The sequence below is a fragment of the Nannobrachium achirus genome, assembly GCF_963921795.1.
Source record: "Nannobrachium achirus genome assembly, chromosome: 2".
NCBI lineage: Eukaryota > Metazoa > Chordata > Actinopteri > Myctophiformes > Myctophidae > Nannobrachium > Nannobrachium achirus.
In genome coordinates, this window is record NC_137811.1 from 1,530,743 (window position 1) to 1,551,502 (window position 20,760).

General features: G+C 42.5%; 1 protein-coding gene across 2 annotated transcripts in view; it reads left to right on the plus strand.

Annotated features, from left to right (window-relative positions):
* Positions 1 to 20,404, plus strand: part of LOC308294124 (uncharacterized protein) — a 33,166-nt gene extending 12,762 nt beyond the window's left edge. Inside the window, exons 2-13 of one of the 2 annotated variants that reach the window (XM_080736848.1) lie at positions 383 to 406; positions 517 to 822; positions 1,540 to 1,731; positions 1,908 to 2,075; positions 9,245 to 9,406; positions 9,844 to 9,876; positions 10,138 to 10,440; positions 10,987 to 11,182; positions 12,396 to 12,556; positions 16,402 to 16,539; positions 17,976 to 18,124; positions 18,982 to 20,404. In XM_080736848.1, coding sequence (XP_080592974.1) covers positions 383 to 406; positions 517 to 822; positions 1,540 to 1,731; positions 1,908 to 2,075; positions 9,245 to 9,406; positions 9,844 to 9,876; positions 10,138 to 10,440; positions 10,987 to 11,182; positions 12,396 to 12,556; positions 16,402 to 16,539; positions 17,976 to 18,124; positions 18,982 to 19,179 — 2,030 coding nt within the window. In that variant the 3' untranslated portion in view covers positions 19,180 to 20,404. The remainder of the gene's footprint in view (positions 1 to 382; positions 407 to 516; positions 823 to 1,539; positions 1,732 to 1,907; positions 2,076 to 9,244; positions 9,407 to 9,843; positions 9,877 to 10,137; positions 10,441 to 10,986; positions 11,183 to 12,395; positions 12,557 to 16,401; positions 16,540 to 17,975; positions 18,125 to 18,981) is intronic. The other variant, XM_080736849.1, reaches the window with a different exon arrangement.
* The last annotated feature ends 356 nt before the right edge of the window (positions 20,405 to 20,760 follow it).

Consider the following 20,760-nt stretch of genomic DNA (forward strand, 5'->3'; position numbering starts at 1 on the left):
CAGGTGCAAGGCCAGAGAAGAGAGAGGAGAGAACCTGGAAGGAGGCAGCCTGTTAAATGGCCAAAATCTAACTCACTGTCCCATGGGAAGAGGGGCTTGGAGGCTGCTAACGAGTGGAAGAGAGCCAAGTATGCAGATCTGGCAGTGGAGTGCTGGGAGGCTGGCTGGAAAGACGTTACGTGCCCTGTGGAAGTAGGGGCTTTGTGCAGTATTTTGATGCCAATACTTTTGTATTTTTACTCTGTGAAATGAATGAATAAAGGACATTTACTTGTAACAGAGAATGTCTACCGTTTTTATTGATACTTTTACTTGTAACAAAGTATTTCTACATTGTGGTATTGATACTTTTATTTATTAATGTGGTCATTCTTCTCTCCAGCTCTCCAGGCTCTGCACACAACAGGTAAACAAACATCAACATGCATATATATTATAGATTATAACCTAGAAGGTCTTCGTCTAATCATAGTAATATTACATTATAGTACTGTTTATTCTGTTGTCTGTGTACAGAGTCTGGTGATGTGAGGTTGGTGGGAGGAACCAGACACTGTACTGGTGTAGTGGAGATGAAACACCAGACAGAGTGGAGACGAGTGGTTGGTTTTGATCATTCCTGGTACCATCACTTATCACCTGTAATGTGTAGACAGTTGAGCTGTGGCTCTGATGTATCTACACGAAGGAGACGTGCTTCTAAATATCAACCTGTGTGGTGGTTTAAACACTCCTGTGTTGGAGCTGAGTCAGCGCTGGCGGACTGTAGAGGAGCTGTGGTGTCTGAAACTTCCTCCTGGAGTCTGGAGCTGATCTGTTCAGGTAACAAACAATGACTTCAACAATGACACTAATCTGTACTGTCAGTCAGTCTGTCCGTCACGTCACACTTTTCCCCAACTCATATCTCCGCCACCGTTGGCCCAATCCATGCCAAACTTTGCACACACACTCCTTGCCTGCCAAACCACAACCTCCACCACTCCCGGGGACCCCCGGAGCTCCAGGGACCCCCAGCCGCCGCCAAATGACCACCCCAATGGGGCTGCTCACGGGGAATTCCCAGGGACCACCGACTCCTGGTGCTCCAGAACGGATGCAAAAAAAGAAGGGAAAAAAAAGCCACTGCTGCGCACATAAAATGTCGTAACTCGAGCCGAGCGAGAGAGCCAGGACCGGTACCCACGAGTCCGCCTCGGCGGCACGGAGCCAGCGCCACCTAGCGGCGGACCCCAGCCACTGCAGCCCGCTAAAAACCGGGATGACCTGACTGTCGCTTATCTCCCGATTAGGGAGTCTTACTGGGGTATATAGTGAAGTCTGAACCCAACAACCAACACTCAGAGTCACAAAGCTCAAGGCTTAAGGTGCAAATATGCATTGTTTTATTCAACAGTCAGACTTAAATTGTTGCCATGTGGGGCTTTTAAAATGAATCAGGAGGAGGAGATTAATTGTTAAATTGTTAAATAATTATGTTCATCATCACCTCATTTACTGCAACACTAACAGATTACACTTTTGTGTTTTTTTCAACAGATTCAGCTGTAACATGCAATCTGACAGCAGTCCCAGGAACCAAATATGAAACTGTTTCAAGTACCTTCTCTCCTGGTGATACGGTAACAGTAACGTGTGAAAGAGGTTACTTAATCGGTAGTTCTAGAGACGACACCGGACTTATTCTCTGTAAAGTTGATGGACAATGGGAATCACCAGCAGTATGTGAAGGTATACTGAATGACTGTTTGTTTATCACTATGTGAAGGTACTGATTACTGAATGACTACAGAGATAGTTTAATGTTATTCTCATGTATTGACAGCTTTTGGTCACTATTATTATAATATAGCTTTTCTACACAGTGTTCCCAACAACATAATTCTCTATTTCTCTTTCTCATGTAGAAATAACGTGTGGTCAGCCTCATGAACCTGGCCTGGACTGGAGTGATTACACTGGAGGAGAAAGGCTGGACGATACGTTCCACTATAGATGTAAAGCAGGCTATAAACCTGCCAGCAGCACAGCCACCTGCACAGAGGATGGGTGGACACCACAACTCCTGTGTGAAGGTAGAGCCATGGTGACACTGCATCCCAGGGGTGTCAGTTGGGTATGGCCGGGGCAGAGCAGTGTAAGCAGAGTGGCGACACGCTTTGAACTCGCCGCAGTCCGGAAGTGGCTTCGCATGGAGCCTGTTCTCATTCTTAGCGAGCCTCTGCTCCTCTCCTGCCCCGTCCGCCCCCATTCTAGCCGAGGTATTTTCACTCGCTGGTAAGTAGACTAAATCACGTCTTTTTCACCATTTTAACGCATTCACAGGCCTCTCTAAGGTAGATACCATTATTAAAAGGGTGAAAAAGACGTGATTTAGTCTACTTACCAGCGAGTGAAAATGCCTCGGTTATAATGGGGGCGGACGGGGCTGAAGAGCAGCAGAGGCTCGCTAGGAATGAGAACAGGCTCCATGCGTGCATCCGTGCGCATGCGTAAGCTAGGCTAAGTTAGCTTCCCACCATAAAGTAAATAGGCTTTCCACGCTTAGGCCTACTATGGGAGTCGACGGAAGTGTCGTAACTCTCTCTGCCATACCCCGGGTCCAGGGGGGAAAATAAAAGTTACTTTTAAATATAAATCCATGAATGTCTCTTTGTCTATCTGCGCTGGTTATTATGTTGTTAAATTACAGTAAAATATCTACAAATGCAAAATATTACAAAAATGGTCACTTTAACAAGGTATTATAATTATATTTTCCCCATCTTGACAAAATGGTAAATTCCCAGGTTCCGCAGGTCAGCTCCACAGGTGCAATTCATTATTGTTAATTGTGACACGTTTACTAACATGCCAAGTTTAGCTACACTTGAACAACCGTTCCAGGCTGCCATATCCAGCCCAAGAAACCGTAGAAACGGGGGGAAAATAAAATGTACGTCTTAAAATAAATGTATCGTGCCTTGTTGCTAAGGTATGGCAAATGACTGGTGTCTTGCACACGCCCGAAGGTGCGCGTGTAAGGCAGACACCAGGCATGTTGCCATCAGGGTTTCCGCTAGGCATTTTTGGGGCCGGCCACCTTGGCCGGCAGGATTATATTTTACCGGCCAATCAATTAATTTATCGGCCATATCATATTGAACGTCACATACGTGTTTGCAGATGAGATACTGTATGCATGGTGCACCCAACTGATAATTACACCATTTTATGTTAGCGCTGGGCTTCCTTAATAGTGGAGTTCTTTGTACATGCAATTTTTAGTTTTCATTGTCAATTCGTGTTAAAGTTTATTTTTCACTTCCAATTTGTAGATTATGGTCTATAGAACAATTTTGGTTCGAGTGTCAAGACAGTAGATTGAAGAAAAATATATTTTTTGCCCTATTTCCAAAATGAACAAAATCGGAATTGTGTTTTTTGAACAGTGTCTTAGTTTTCCCACAACTGCTGAGTAATATATATTTTTTATTGCTATATCAAGTCAATACTGTGTGGGGAATCAATTGGAGTCAAATATTTGTTTTGAATATTATGATATTTCACACAATGAGACAATAACATGGTTATTACACTCATACAAAACAATATGGTTAACTTTTTCCTGTACCACAATATAGTGCCATTGACTTTAACAACTACTAGAACAATATTCTAACAAAGACAAAATAAATCTAACACCTATATACAGTCTGCTCTGGTCTAGCTAGTTCTCACAAGTAGGCCTACATTTGCACAGATGTGTGCATTTCAACTTTTCCTTCATGTAACTGCACCGAGTGCAGGTTGGCATACAAGCACTTTTACAAGACAGTGCACTTCACATTTTAATATATCCTTGGCAAGGGGCAGAGTGGTCCAAATGGGACCACTAATCCCATAATCTGTGGGACTGTGGACGGGCATCATGGACCTGAATGAACCAGTAAGACTCCCTAATCGGGAGATAAGCGACCGTCATGTCGCATACACAAACTTTAGAAGGCAAAGGTAGCCAATCAAGAGGGAATATGGGAAATGGGACTGATCCATGTTGATGACATGACTATAGAGATACTGTGTACCGCTTTGTGAGATTTTAGGGCAGAATCTGTTGGAGCAGTGTCCAGAAATGTGTTTTGCAAGAATCGGCCTCATGGTGGCACTAGAAGAGGGCCATGTGAGAAATGAGGGGTGGAGGTAGTGGTTTTGCAGCCAAGGAGTGTGTGTGCAATGTTTGGCATGGATCGGGGCAACGGTGGCGGAGATATGAGTAGGGAAAAAGTGTGACGTGTGACTGACAGACTGACAGCCGGTGGAGGTTTTGATTGACAGAGTACTACTACACATATGCAGATACATACATATGTGCTGTTGCCCAGGCACTTGCTTGGAAGACTGTTCAGATGTTGATCCAAAGCATCAGTTGCGGGGGTGGAATTCTTTCCACATCCCTAGTTTTCTGTGAGAATTGTGTCATTCAAACACAATCAACATCATTGCCCTCGTTTGAGTCATCAGGGTACAGCCTACAGACAAAGTTTGTCACCACTTTTTTCAGCCTTGGAGATGCTTATGTTGGAGTGTCGGCGAGGGTTACAGATTCCTACATGAGTGATGGCACTTTGCACATCACCTTGCAGCAGGATCACTTACCCTTGAATTTGAAATACGATGTGCTGTCTGAGCCAGTGAATGCATGGATTGAGCCATGCCCTTGCATGTCATGCCCAGGTTTGTGGCGATGGTATTCAAGGAGATCATTCTAGTAGTCTTTACAGCTTTGAAGGAGATCCAGATTTCCACAGCTGATACTAAACCGGATTCGGCATGCCATCGACCCTCACTTGAGGGAATACCAAAACAGCTTTCGAGAGGAGAGAACCACAGTAGCCCAGATCTTGGCCTTGAGAAGACTGATCGAGGAGGTGAAGAAGAACAACCTGACGGTTGTATTGTGCTTTATTAACTTCAAAAAGGCTTTTGACTCAATACACAGAGGCACCATGATGAAGATCCTGAAGGCCTACGGCGTCCCTCCCAACCTACTCCGGGCAATAGAGACCATGTATGCAGGAACACGGGCCAAGGTGGTGACCCCAGATGGCAACAGTGAGGAGTTTGACATCCTGGCTGGGGTACTGCAAGGAGACACCCTAGCCCCCTTCCTCTTTTGTCATAGTCCTGGATTATGCGGTCAGGAAGGCCATCAGTGGACAAGAGCAGGATCTTGGCCTCAAGACGGCACCCTGCAGTAGTCTTGACAGACCTAGACTACACGGATGACATCAGCCTACTCTCCAACCAATGCCAAGAAAACTGAGGTGATCACCTATAAGATCCTCTCAGAACATCCACCTCTCACAACAACAGGAGGCACTGCTCTGAAGGGAGTCAAGGACTTCAAGTACCAGGGCTCATGGGTCAACTCTACAGAGCAAGATCTTTAAGTGAGGAAGGCACTTGCATGGAGGGCCCTTAATGGCATGGCTAGTGTATGGAACTCCAACCTCCCCCGACAAACCAAACTCAGCTTCTTCTATGTGATGGTAGAGTCTGTTCTCCTATATGGCAGTGAATGCTGGACCTTGCTCTGCAGAAGTATCTAGACGGGTGCTACACCAGAATGTTACGTGTAGTGATCAACATCAGCAAGAGTTCACATGTCAGCAACAAGAATCTGTATGCTGGAATATTAAGGGTGAGCGATAAAATAGCAGCCAGGAGAATGAGACTTGCAGGACACTGCCAAAGACAACTGCTGTGGGAACCAACACATGGGCACCGGTCACGAGGACGTCCCACACTAACATATGTGGATGTACTCAAGAAAGACGCAGGAGCGCGAAGCACCAGCGAGCTGGCCGGATGTATGGAAAACCAGGATGACTGGAAGTGACGTTGGAAGGCTCGTCTGAGGACGACCTAGAGAGAGATGGTCGCATTCAGAGCTTGGATATGATGAAAATTACACAGAAGCACTACAACAACATCTGTGTCTCCAGTATGCACCATCCCAAGTGATGATGTTTGGAGGGCATAGAGAAGATGTAGGCCTACTAGGACACAAGTGTCAGCTTCCTCATGGTTGCATTGATCCATTGGTGGACTGTTTCCAACGTGGTGGACTTGATCAACTGCCGTAATGTAGACATCCTTGTCATCTGGAAACTGTGAATCTGTTAACTTACTTGAAAGGAATGAGTACAGCTCCTTCTTACTTAACAGCTCCTTCTTGTTGTCAATGTTTGCCAGAAACTTTTGCCAATTTCAGTACTCCACCATCAATAACAAAAGTCATACACAATTGGCACAACTAACTCCTCCTGAACAGAAACCTCCTCAACAGAAATCACATCCAGGCTCTGAATGTGGCCGCGGAAATCTGGATCTCCTTCAAAGCTGGAAAGATTACTAGAATGATCTCCTTGAATACCATCACCACAAACCTGGGCATGACAACATGCAAGGGCATGGCTCTATCCATGCATTCACTGGCTCAGACAGCACATCGTCATTCAAATCCATGGCAGGGTAAGCGATCCTGCTACAAGGTGATGCGCAAAGTGCCATCCCTCATGGAAGAATTTGTAACCCTCGCTGACACTCCAACACAAGCATCTCCAAGGCTGAAAAAAGTGGGCAATGATTGTTGATCATGTTCGAATGACACAATTCTCTCATAAAACTAGGGACGTGCAAAGGATTCCCCCCCCAACTGATGCTTTGGATCAACATCTGAACAATGACTATGTCATTCATTCATTCAGGTCCATGATGACCGTCCACAGTCCCACGGATTATGGGATTAGTGGTCCCATTTGGACCACTCTGCCCCTTGCCAAGGATATATTAAAGTGTGGAGTGCACTTGTAAACGTGCTTGTATGCCAACCTGCACTCGGTGCATTTGCATGAAAGATATGTTGAAATGCACACGTCTGTGCAAATGTACTTGTGAGAACTTGCTAGACCAGAGCAGACTATATATTAGATTAGAATGTTTATTCTTTGTTAAAATATTGTTCTAGTAGTTGTTAAAGCCAATGGTACTATATTGTGGTACAGTTAAAACAAATGTAACTGTATTGTTGATGTTGAGTGTAATAACCATGTTATTGTCTAATTTGTGTGAAATATCAGAATATTCAAAACAAATATTTGACTTTAGTTGATTCCTCACACAGTATTGACTTGATATAGCAATAGAAAAATATATTGCACAAGCAATTGTGGGAAAATTAAGACATGTAAAAAAAATCTTAATTCCGATTTTGGTTATTTGTGTTAATATGGTAAAAAATATATTTTTCTTCAATCTGCTGTCTTGACACTCGAACCAAAATTGTTTTATAGACCATAATCTACAAATTGGAAGTGAAAAATAAACTTTAACACAAATTTGAAATGACTGAGTGTCCAGGCACCCCACTATAACACGTTGCAAGCCGCGGCAGAACCCTCTGAACAGAGGTAGCGCCGAAGAAATAAGCCATTTATTTACAAACATGTTTTAAAAAAACAAAGCCCACATGATAACAACACGTACTGGAGTGCTCGACACAGCGTACATATTCATCCTGCAGAGGTCGGCGATCTTACTTTGGCGAGGCGGAGGGGAGATCAATTCCATTCGTTTACGTGCGGCGAAGCAGGGAAAGGAGCGATAGAGAAGCGGCGCCCGAACGTGATTGAAACCGCGATCCACGAACAGAGACAAAGACCAGCCATCTTGTTTGAGCTTCTTGCTGAGTTTCAACACTGGGGAGAGGATGAGGCTCCTCCTGGCCAGCCATCCATCCAGAATGTGAGTCAACGGCGTGGCCTGCTGGATATTAGGAGTATCACACCCAGCACCAGAAAATGACTGTCAGAGCATATTAACCCTTTCAGATCGCTCCAAAAAGACACAGAGAAGAATTTCCGATGTTTTTTTTTTTTTTTATTATAATTTATATCAAAAGTCCGGGAATAGACGTGTGGCTGATGGGACCCAGTAGGAAGTCCGAGGGAGTACGGCCAGGCTTAGAAGGTGTTAATTCCTCTTTATCACAGATGCAATTGCAATCTGTTCCTGAGTTAACAAAATAATATCCTAAGAGACTATCTACTTATGTAGTAGTATAAAGAAGTGAATAGGTTAAAGTGGGCACGCAACACAAGCGAACCGTTTGCGCGCCCTGCCACACAGTACGTGGCCTACAAATTAATACGTTAATTCAATTGTATATGATTTTGGCTTCACGTCTCATTAAACCTTAATATGCAAACACACAACATTTGTTTTGTTTTGTTAATGTTATGTTGGCGCAAGGAAGGTTACTAACTTGACTTGCCTCTGTTGCTTTGACCACGATGGGATCACATCCATGCGATCAGAAAGAAAGTCATGTGCGTGCTTGTATAATATCCACGATTCCACAGAGTTCGAGTCCCTTTTTCATTATCGTCTACTCTGGGTCCAGCTTGGTCTAGAACCCCAGTTCTGTTCTGATTATAACACTAAAACCACGCTGTATAGCGCTGATTGTTAGACTACAAGGTGCTGGAACTGTCAGCTGTGAAACGTGATGTGTGCTTCTCCGTAAGGCCGTGTGCGTGTCTAAAATAGCAGACATACAAGCTCACAGCGCTGCGCGTTTCGACTTGTTGTGAGCTTGAAGCTCTGATATTTCCAATGCGCGTAACATAGAGATGGGATTTATGGCTATTTGAAGTGAGTCGGATCTCTGGGATCCGTTCCTTTCAAAGAGCCGTTCAAAAGACTGGCGTACTTTTCCCACCACTGTTCAGGAACGGCTCCCTACTGTGAACCGTTCATTTCAAAGAGCTGTTCAAAAGACTCGATTCGTTCGCGAAAGTCCCACCTCTAACAGCGCAGCATGAAGCAGCAGCAGTGGCGCTGAGCTCCGCTGTCGTCAGACTCACAGAAGACAGAACATGATACAAATTTAAAATTATGATAGGTTTTAATGGTTGTAGCTTTACTACTTTAGACAAATAATTATGTGAATAATAAGATTAAATGATAAAATAGCCTAAGAGGCATTTTCCCAGCCGGCCACGGTGGCCGGTGGACTTTATAATTACCGGCCAATTAAACATTTAACCGGTCAATGGCCGGTAAATACCGGCTAACGGAATCTCTGGTTGCCATACCTTAGCTTTTTCTGGACTGACGCCACTGCTGCATCTGTGTCACAGTCACACACAGTCATACTGTGAAGAGCTCATATTAATGAATACCACTTATTATCTTACAGAGATTAAATGTGACAAACCCAACATTCCAAATGCTGAGATTGATAACCCACCAAAGGTGGAATACACATTCCATGAAAAGGTCTCATATCGCTGTTTGGATGGAGTTACTCATCAAGCTGCTTGTACCAGAGATGGTTGGAGTGAGATCAAGTCATGCAAAGGTAAGGGTTAATGGCATAACACTATTATAATGAGAATGTTTCAAAGTACAGGATTAGATAAAACAACGACTTGAAGCAGTTATGGCTGATGGCAATTTGTAAATTCCTGTACATGCCTGTTATAATTTTACCCAATAGTTTTTAATGTGACACATGCATTTGTTAATCATAGAGATTCATATTAGTTTTTAATATACAATAGATGTCTTCACAGGGTGCGTAGTTGTTCCGACATGTCATTACACCGATGTTGCGTTCGTCCGACTCTCCCCATTGAACACTATCTCTAACCCTAACCGCAAAAGTTGGACTTTTGTAACGATCCAGTTTTCACACACAGTGGTTAATCATAGTGATTAATCTTAGAGAAAAATATATTTTAAAAATGACTGTTGAACGAAAGTAAACCGTCTTGTTTTTTTGTTTTTGTTTTTCAGCTGTCCAGGTTCAACCAACAGTCGACACAACAGGTAAACAAAAACTAAACATTTGTGACACATTTTGGCCAACACTGTTTCTCAGGGCAAGCTTTCTACAGCACCCCAAAAAACTATTCCAAGGGCATTTTGTACTTCTGTTCCATTTTCTCTAATAAACACTGTTGTATTCAGCAGCTCTCTGTCTGTTGGTGTTGCTCAGCGCTCACACATTATTATATAGATTGTAGCCGTAAAGTTTATTTAAATCAAAGTAATATTACTTGTTACAGTGTATTCTTTGTCTCTGTACAGAGTACGGTGATGTCAGGTTGGTGGGAGGAACCAGTAACTGTACTGGCACACTGGAGGTGAAACACCAGGGAGAGTGGAGACCAGCAACTGATTTTACGTCTGACTTGACCCTATATTCATCATCTGTAGTGTGTAGACAGCTGGGCTGTGGCTCTGCTGTTGACACAAAACAGAGTTCTGGTTCTGTACGTAAACCTGTATGGGTGATTACATCTTCATGTAATGGATCTGAGGCATCACTGAAGGACTGTGTAACAATGCAGTCTGGTAGATCTGTGGAGAGACTGGAGGTGATATGTTCAGGTAACAAAGAATGACTTGCTTATTTGATCTGTCTGTCTGTCTGTAGTTTGACAAATGTACAAACTGGGAATGCCCATATATGGACTTTTTATTTTATTTCATCCTTTATTAACCACACAGATATGGGCCATGTCTTGGCCAGTGATATCGATGACATCAGGGATCTTCATATATGGGCATAAAAGGGATTCTGGGGAATACCCATATGTCACCTGTGATATCACCTGTGATGTCACAGTGAAGGGAACCAACCCATAGACTGTAAAATGTGTACACACACTGACAGACAGACAGACAGACAGACAGACAGACAGACAGACAGACAGACAGACAGACAGACAGACAGACAGACAGACAGACAAACAGACAGAGACAAGCTGTGGCATTTCTCATGGTAAACTGCGACCTTCGGTCGCAATTAATGTTTTTCAAAATAGTAAAAAAGGCAAAGACGTTTAGGGGATATAAAGGGTAACGCATGCTATAAAGGGTAAAGCATGGCAAAACATTTTAACTCAGTAACTCTCATGCTATGTCTCCATCCAGCCCTGTTCTCCCAGTGTGGCAGAGCTCAGCCTCCTGATGTAAAAAAGGTCCATGGAGGCAGAGGGTCTGTTGCTGGGACTCATCCATGGCAGGTGTCTCTGCGACGCAGAACCAAAGGTTCATCTGAGCCCTTCAAACATCACTGTGGAGGCGTCCTCATTGCATCCTGCTGGGTCCTCACTGCTGCTCACTGCATGTAAGCTGCTCTGTATTCACTGCTGCTCACTGCATGTAAGCTGCTCTGTATTCACTGCTGCTCACTGCATGTAAGCTGCTCTGTATTCACTGTTCACTGCATGTAAGCTGCTCTCAATTATTCATTCATATTTGATGGTAATGACAGAAAACATTGTACCTCTGGATTCTTCTAAACAAATCCTTCCTGAAGCCAGAATGACGTTGAGTGTCATGGGATCAGGACAGAACAAATGTTAATTAACAGGTTAATAAGATACAATGAACGTCATGGTAACGCCTTCTGTGAAGCTTATTAATGCATTGTAGAAATACTTATATTATAATCTGTTGCATAATATTACTGAGAGACAGCGAATACACTTTCCGGCACCGGCACCTGCCGCGGCATGGCCAGAAGTGCCGACAACAGCCGCGGCAATGTTTCCTTTGCCGCGGCAATTATACCTAATCCGTGGCATAGCCGGACAGAGCGGCAGTTGGCCGGCATGGAGCTTGCGTCTGCCGCTGTTGCGGAACCTATCCCCCCCCCCCCCCCCCCCCCCCCACGATGACCACCAGTGGACCAGCTTGTCCCCCTCCCCCCCCCCCCCCCCCCCCAAACACCACGACCACTGGACCACCGAACATAAATAATGTATTACAATAAGCAGTCACATCACTTTTGCTTGCCAGGGGACTACTGCTTCTGCCGGGGACCACCGACACAGCCCCGGTACTGCCGGATCTGCCGGCACCTGCCGGTACTACGTGTCATCTGTTCGACACCCAACTCTAACCCTTACCCTAAACCTAACCTCTGTGGGGTGAGTCGCTACATCGTGGGGCGGGGGATAGGTTCCACAACAGCCGGCAGATGCCTCCGCAACAGCGGCAGACGCTGCGGATTAAGAATAATTGCTGCGTTATAGGAATCATTGCCGCGGCTGCGGCTGTTGCCGGCACTTCTGGCAGCACCGCGGCAGGTGCCGGTGCCGGAAAGTGTATTGGCTCTTTCTGATATTACTAGGAACTTCCTCACCCGTCCGATCTCTATGCTGGATAAATATCCATGTGCAGCCGTATATGCCTTGATATTATGATGTTACCCTTTTTGGGGAGTTTTCAACACAGAAATGGCCAAAACAAGCAATTACCAACCTAAAGTGACCTCTGCTACCAACAGTATAATATATTTACCTGATATTTTTGTATTTAACATAATGTTTGTTCAGAAACAGCTCCAAGGAAATGCAGGTGGTCTTGGGGGGAGTGTACCTTATAAAAAAGGAAGCGTTTGATCAAATCATCCCTGTGGTGAGAGCCATCGATCACCCTGATTACCGGGATATAAAGTACCCTGATGGTTCGCTCTACACTCTCCGTAATGATGTTGGTGAGTGAATTTAAATACATCACTGACACAACATGTTGAAGCCAGTTTGCATTCCGACTTTATTGACATAAATACAGTATGAAGACATTTTTCAATGTTGTCTCAGGCAGTGAGGAGACGTCTCTCTTGGAGGTACTACAGAACAGTATATCATACTGTACTAATCTTACTGGATAGTTTATAAAGTTAAACAATGCATCACAAACTGTTTCAGCTTGAGACCCCAAATAGACATTTTCAGTCAGAACTAACCAATGCTGGGGTTTTCTGAAATTGTATAATTTATTTTATGTTGTATTTAAATCTTTTGCACGTTTGATGTAGTTGGTCAAATAGAGAAGGCAGGTGTCAGTGGAATGGTGGTGGGTCTACAACATGGTTGTTAGAGCAGGGCGTCTCAACTTCAAGTTCAACTGGGTTGATCTGTTGTCTTGGATTGTCTCTGTGGTCCTTTGAGTGCTTTACACTCAGGTAGCATGTTTTTAATTACCACATGAGTTGGACACACAAGAGCATGATGAAAAGTAAATGATTAGAAAAAGCATAGGCAAATATTTCATCATACTATTTATTTGGTGAAATCACATTCATGCAGGCTGATGCTTTTATTTTCGGTGAGAAATCAATCTTGTTGTGTGTGGATGTATTCATGACACAAACACATAATATTAGTGTTGTGTGTGGAAGTATTCATGACACATGCCGCAATTTAAATTAACGTGAATGAATCTCATTAAATAAATCCAGGACTTGAAGGTGCACAAGTTCAGGGAGAAAAGTCTGAGCCGTCCATCAGAAGTTCTGAGCCGTCCATCAGAAGTACAGGATGATGTCAACTAGTTCTATCGCCTGCCTTTACCAAGAACATTTCTGACACTGGAAGGAGTGTTTGCGCTTAAGAGTATAAAGGTGTTTTGAACCGACCAACATTACCATCCTGAGAGCCCTGTGATCTTATTGGTGGGGCTACAAATTTAAAAAAAGATTTAAGATAATTATTATTAGCTATATCAAAATAATATATAATTCAATAAACATTTTACAATAAAATCATTCTTTCATGCATTCAGCGGATGCCAAGACCCGGCGCACAACAGCCCTGCGAATCGGTTTCAGCCCTACTGCCACGATAGGTTGTGCGTTGGTCTGGCGAGTTGGATCCTCGATTCAATGCCAGCTCATCGCAAATTACTACAATCGGAAAGGGAAAAAGGCAGACATGTGACGTGTTTGAGAAAACATCCCGGTCTTCTCAAAATTAGGTTCCAGTACATGATACAGATATACAAGTCGTTGTGGAGTTTGTAGTACTCATGTATGATATAAGTAGAAGAAAGGAATGGTCTGGCCACTGCAGATGGGTTGCTGTCTGTGATTTTCACCCATTAACATTTCTGCAATTAATTGGCAACCATATTGGAAAATGCCACCACATTGGAATTTAATGTTATTTTTGATCATACTTGGTAGAAATACCTCCAGAATATATTCTCTTACAGTATATCACAATGAGGGGGAAAGCAAAGATTTACAGCCCCAGCAAAGTTATATAGTCCAAAACATAGGCCCAGTTACAGCCATTTTGAACACTGGTGGCCATCTTGAAAATGTAGGTAACTCTTCATGGCCGGAGGTTGATTATCAATTAGGGTCAGATGAAAGTCAGATGAAGGTCACCTGTGCCAAATGTCATGTTTGTATCTAAACTATCATGTAAATTTCCAGCCTAACTATAGTCAGAGATGCTATATGGGCTGTATTTGAAATACATGTATTTGAAATACTTTTTTGTATTTTGTAATTTGTATTTGGCTGGGATGGAAACAATTTGATGTAATTTGTATCAAAATACTTTCAGGTCTAGTATTTTGTATCTTAAAATACAAAATACTTTTTTAATGTAATTTTATTCTTAAAAAATTTACATATACAGCATTTTAAAAGTTTGCCCCTCGGATCAGAGGTCTCTACCAGGCCAGGTTGCCTAACAAGGCCTGAAAAATGAGTCATAGCCACTTGGGAAGCCAATCATAGTCAACCAGAATGGAATCCAAAAAATCGAAGGCTACGCCTTAATGATCAAATGATTATGATTAGAGATATGGTGTACCAATTTGGGTGAGGTTACGTGGTCAAAATTGTTTCACTGGAATGGAAGCTAGAGGTCTTCACGGGTCCAATTGTAACTACCCGAACCCAAAAGGACCCGGGGAAAATGGAGCCGGACCCATTTGGACCCGTCTATAATTTGGAATTTCAGAACCGTTACCCGTCTCGCCCCGAAACGTGACGGACCCGGTCCGACGGCCCCGTACTATTAATAGGCAAATTAGATCCGATACCCGTGCAGAACGAGAGGTCCGAGACCCGAACCTGTGGCCCCGAAATGAGGGAATACCAACGTTATTATTAAGAGTTGTATGAGACTTCTTTCTTACCTAAACGTCGCCATGGTAATGGTTGCAGCTGCTGCTGCTGTCAGCGCGGCGCTGCGTCTCGTCACAACATGATCTTTTCCCAGACCAGTAAGTCAATCAATGTGGACAGTTTGTAAATACAAATAAATCCATGTCTTCTTTATTCCTTCTTCTTTGGCTAGCCAATGATGCTAATGCTATCATTTTCTGTCGCATGTTGTTGATAATAGTCTGCTTTGAAGTTTCCATTATGCTTTGCAGAGCATGACAAAACGCGATGACAACTCCATTGTGATTGTGAACCACAAACCAACACGTTACGTTAATATCTTTGATAATAATAATATAACTGCCCCAGACACGGCAGACAGTGTCCTCCTCCTGAGGCTGAGTTTCTAAACAACTTTATTTCACTATCTAGGCTTAAGATTACCTGCTGTATCATTTAGGGCCATCTTGTGGCGAAATCGTTGTAGTGCACTTGTATGCATCTTTTTTCAATCTCGGCTGACTCGGTTCCCCTCGGGTATCAGGAACCGTCGATTTCACTATCAAATACCCAGGACCCGTGACATACGGCGGCGGCTCCGACCCGGCGGGTCGGACCCCGGGTAATTTCGGATCTCGGGCAGGTCCGAAGACCTCTAATGGAAGCCAATCTTAGCCAATCAGGATGGAATATATATGACATATCTGAAAGATGTGCCTTGATCACATGACTAGAGTCATAGAGATCATAATAAGTTGTCTAACCTATGTGTCGTCATGGTATCAGCCGCAAACAAATCAGTCAGCTCCATTATGGACACGAAAGAGGGCATGCCCATATTTGAGCATAGACATCCGATTGTCCAGAGCCACGGATCCGACCGCTTTGCCCATAAATGGTTAATGGTCAGCAGAGGTACAAAGAATAACTGTGGCCTATGTATTTATTCTTAATTTGGGCCCACCTTGGGCCCTAGTAACCCCTCCCCACCCCCTGTACGCCCCTGCATATAGTCATGTGAATATATGGGGCCGACCGACTTCAAACTTTGCACACACAGTGGCGAGGACTCGAGGGAGTGTGGTGCCCACCGCCGAGACATCCAGTTGTCTTGGCCTGCACACATAAGGCCTGCTCCACACAGCATGAGAAACACTGCTTGTATGGTCAATTTATTCTCAGAAATTCAGAAGGGCAATTAAATTAATATTTGGCAATCAATCTATGAATTTACTAATCTTTGCATCAATTTTTATTACATGTATTTTCATGTATTTTCAAAATAGAAAATACGTATTTGTATCTCAAATACATTTCTCAGACCAGTATTTCTATTTTGTATTTTGATACATTCTTTGATACAGTATTTGTATTTTGTATCAAAATACTTTTTGATGTATTATCGCTGGATGCAAATAATGTACCTTTCTGTGTTTCAGCTTTGCTTGAGTTGAACGTCACCAAGGGTCCTCTGTGTGCCATGGAAACCCGTTATGTTAAAACTGCCTGTCTGCCGAACCAGCTCTTCCCTGATGGCAAGGAGTGTGTGATCACAGGATGGGGCCGCAATAAAGAGGGTATTTACTGTATCTATTACCACTGATCTGAATCCACCTCACACCACACTAAAAGGATACATATTAATTTACACATTTTCACTGATGTGAATCAACCCCATACCTAATTTTAGACTCTTCTCCCTCCTGACCCCCAAACTGTGGAATAAACTTGTAGTACTCGAGTCAATGACTCGTCTCGAGTCAGGACTCCAAATTTTCATTGACTCTGTCTCTTCTCGGTCTCGCCCATGATTTTACTTGACTCGGACTCTGACAAATTGGGACTTGAGACAAGAGTCAAGATAATGTCCCAAAGACAATGAAATAATTGTTTACCCATATTATGAGGAGCCCATTCACATTAACATTAACAAGAGAGCTGTCTGGTGCTTTCATTGAAAGCTTGGTGTGGTAAAAGTTTCACCACCTGACACCAATCAATAGCAATCAACAAGGCAATGCAGATAGGAGGTTTTGAGCTTCAACATTTTGCCACTTACTGAAACTGAACAAAATCGGGGTTCTATTCACATGATTCCTTTTTTTTTTACAAAATGAGGGGCATAACGATCTTGCACACAGAATGACATGTGCAGCATAGCCTGTTGTCCTCATTTCAATTGAAATCCAAAAATCATGAAATTTGCAGATAGGAGGTTTTGTATTTTGGCCATCGACTAGCATTTTGAACTGCAGACTTCCGCCATGGTCTGATTGACTCACCTTTTCAGACTCCACCATGCCTACCCTACCCTCAATTATGTAATTTAGATAGATAGCATTTTTTGCGTTATATATTTTGTCATAGTTTTTTACTGGTCTACCTAAGTTTTTCTTCGATTATTATTTCTATGGATTTGATGTATTGATGTTTCAGTGATTCAGCGATTGACCAATCAGAATCAAGCATTCAACAAAGCCGTGTAATAAATCTAGTTAGAGTATTATTTTTATTGACCATTCATTGAACTTAATGCTCAACTAAAAAAAATGTTCATATTGAAAAGTGCTTGGCCACACTTACTGACTCGCCTTTTGGGTAATAATACTTGGTCTTTCATGGATTCAAACAAAGGCTAATCAGACACAAATAGAGGGAACAGGGTTCTGTCTTATCTGTCAATCATAATCACACACCCCTTAGCCTACGGCTGGCTAACTCTGGCTCATTTACATTGAAGTGAAAACTGACATGTCCATTAATGAGCACGGTCCCTGTCAAATAAAAAAACAAACTTTCAACTTTCATAATCACACACCCCTTCTAAGATCTGTACTAACAATTAGCCATGAACACAAAATAAATAAAAAATAAAAATAAAGGAAAGATCCTCCTGACGCATTATAGAAGGACATTCTAATGCGTTTCTAAACTTTATTTTATTTGAAAGTCCCTTTAAGTTTGCATGATCAGTCAAGTGTTTCTCTCTTTCTCTCTTTGTCTGTGCGTTCAGGGGATAAAAAACGTACCAACAGGCTGATGGAAGGAAAGGTTCCTTTGGTCTCCAAACAGAACTGCACAGCTCCTCATGTCTATGAAGACCGCCTGGACAACACCATGATCTGTGCAGGACACATGGAGGGAGGGGTGGACGCCTGCCAAGTATGTGTGTGTGTGTGTGTGTGTGTGTGTGTGTGTGTGTGTGTGTGTGTGTGTGTGTGTGTGTGTGTGTGTGTGTGTGTGTGTGTGTGTGTGTGTGTGTGAACCCATTTCACCTGAAATGTATTAATTATATTGTACTGTGATGACCTGCTTGTTCAAAAACTATAGAGAAATATAGCTGCAAGCAGCGATAAAGTGGCCAAGCCAGGAAAAAGTAGGAAAGCAAAAAAGCAGCAAGGGGAAAAAAAAACAGTAAAAGCAAGAAAGGTGGGAAAAAGAAAAACTAGAAGCAATGTATTCTTCTGAGAACAGGTCTCCGGCAGGTCAGGTAGGTTTTTTTGGCCTCCTGGTGGCGCTAGGCCAATGTGAAAAGGGTGTAACATGTTATTTCATGGCAATCGGATGTTGCATGCGTGATTTGAGGCATTTTGTTCCAAAAATGTGTTTTGCAAAAGTTGACCCGCTGCAGGTGCTATAACAGGCCAATGTGAGAAGGGTGGCATCTGTTCCTTGACCTAGTGGGAATGTATGTGCAAAATTTCAGGAGGAGATAGATTTTAACTGTTTCTCATATAATTCAAAATGGTGGGAGATCTAAAGGTCAACGGTCAAAAGTCAGAGTGGCTGTATGTCAAACAGAGCATGAGCTATACCTGTTCAATGTTTTCACTTCCAAAAGCTTCTTACTGCGCCACCCTTTGGCCAATTGTTGCACGCTTCCTGTTTTTGCCGTTTGGCATAGTCCTCTACCATATTGCAGAGCGTCGTAAAAAGCGACTGCACGGTCAAGCCAGGACAGTAAAAGTGGCGGAAGAATAATAAGAAAAGGTTTTTACACTGGTTGTTTGTCCTTCCAGGGTGATTCAGGCGGTCCTCTGATGTGTGAACAGGATGGGATTCACTACATCGCTGGTCTGGTGAGCTGGGGACCTCAATGTGTTCTGAACGACAAGCCAGGTGTCTACGCCAATGTACACAGATATGTGGACTGGATTCATGAAAAAATGACTAATGATATTGATTACACTTATGATGAATATGATGATTATGACTGAAATTATCCCCGTTGTGTGATTGTCTGAGCACGCAAGCATAATGGTTGTAAGACAGTGTGTAAGGTAGGGCTGGGCGATTAATCGATTTTTAATCAAAATCGTTTCGATTTTCACTTTAATTAGGGTAATTCTGGTACATATCTCCCTCATTAGAGCATCCCGGTCCTCCTAAAGCACAACTAGGTTCTGCAATATAATAAGCCAGAGTCCGACACCAAATTAATGTAATTTATCTCTGACATTGTGACTTTATTAATCCCTAAATTGATCTTTCTTTGTCTACGGTTTGGACTTTATTCCCAATAGAAAAAAAAAATATATATATATATATATATCACATTTGTTTGCATTTATTTTTATTTTTATGAAAATAACATTTTTGAAACAATGTATTCTTTAGGTCAAATCGAACAGCCCTAGTGTTCAACTTCACTCAGAAATGACACATCATACACAGTTAGACCATGACCGCACGCAAACGCTTCATGACCCTTTTATGGGTCGTGATTAGGGGTGTAACGATACATTTTAATAGCGATTCGATACATATCACGATAGATGGTTTACGATACGATACATGGACGATATTGGTTCATTCATGGCGATACGATACGATTCGATTCATTGATTTAAAATCGATATAGTAACTACCGGTATTTAGCAAAGAAATTTAAATCTGTGTGAAAGGCATGGATAGTGCAGGTTTTTAAGGGAAACATGTATTATTATGATATAAATAAGTAAACAATGATTATCTGCCAAATACATGCACATTGTATATTTACAAACCTGCACCTTGACATGAACCCAGAGATTACACACATTTATCGATAGACCAGTGTAGCTATATGGAATGGAAAAGTAATTAAACCCCTCCTTTTAATTTTTTCTTCTTAAAAATGCTAAATACAATGCACAAGTAGGTAGTATCGATACAATTGATTCTTTGCACTGCCGATTCGATACGATACAAAATCAAACGATACGATTCGATTTAACTGTTTTCATTTTGTATACTTAGATTTTTTTAAGTTAAAAAACGATATTTCGATACAGTTACTATATCCTTACACCTCTAGTCGTGATCCACCACATGAGAAACACTGGTCAATTGTTGGCTGAATGGTGGATGGTTCTGACCTGCTCTATATGTCTATAAGTGTCATGTGTAAGACAACTCTTTTGATATGTCTTTATATCAATAAAATGTACTTGATTGACAATGCATGCAATGGAAACTGTTCTTATAGTACAGTTAACAGTTCCACCTTTCTTACAGGGTAAACTTGTGAGATTTTATTTGATAACGTTTCTGAAATGTTATCAGTATGTGGTCCAACTTTCTAATTACTGGGTAAAGACCAGGTCATTACTGGGAAGTTATTGCTATAGCTGGGAGGGAATCCGTCAAAAAACATCAACTTTGGGCACTTGGTGACAAGTTTTTGATTTTTGGTATGGTGTTAGGTATGGTTATAAGGTTTACAAAAACCATCGCAAACAAGTTGGGCTCGCCCCCTAGTGGTCTGTTTGCGATGAATCAAATATCCGATACATCAGTATATGGTTGAAACCCCAAAT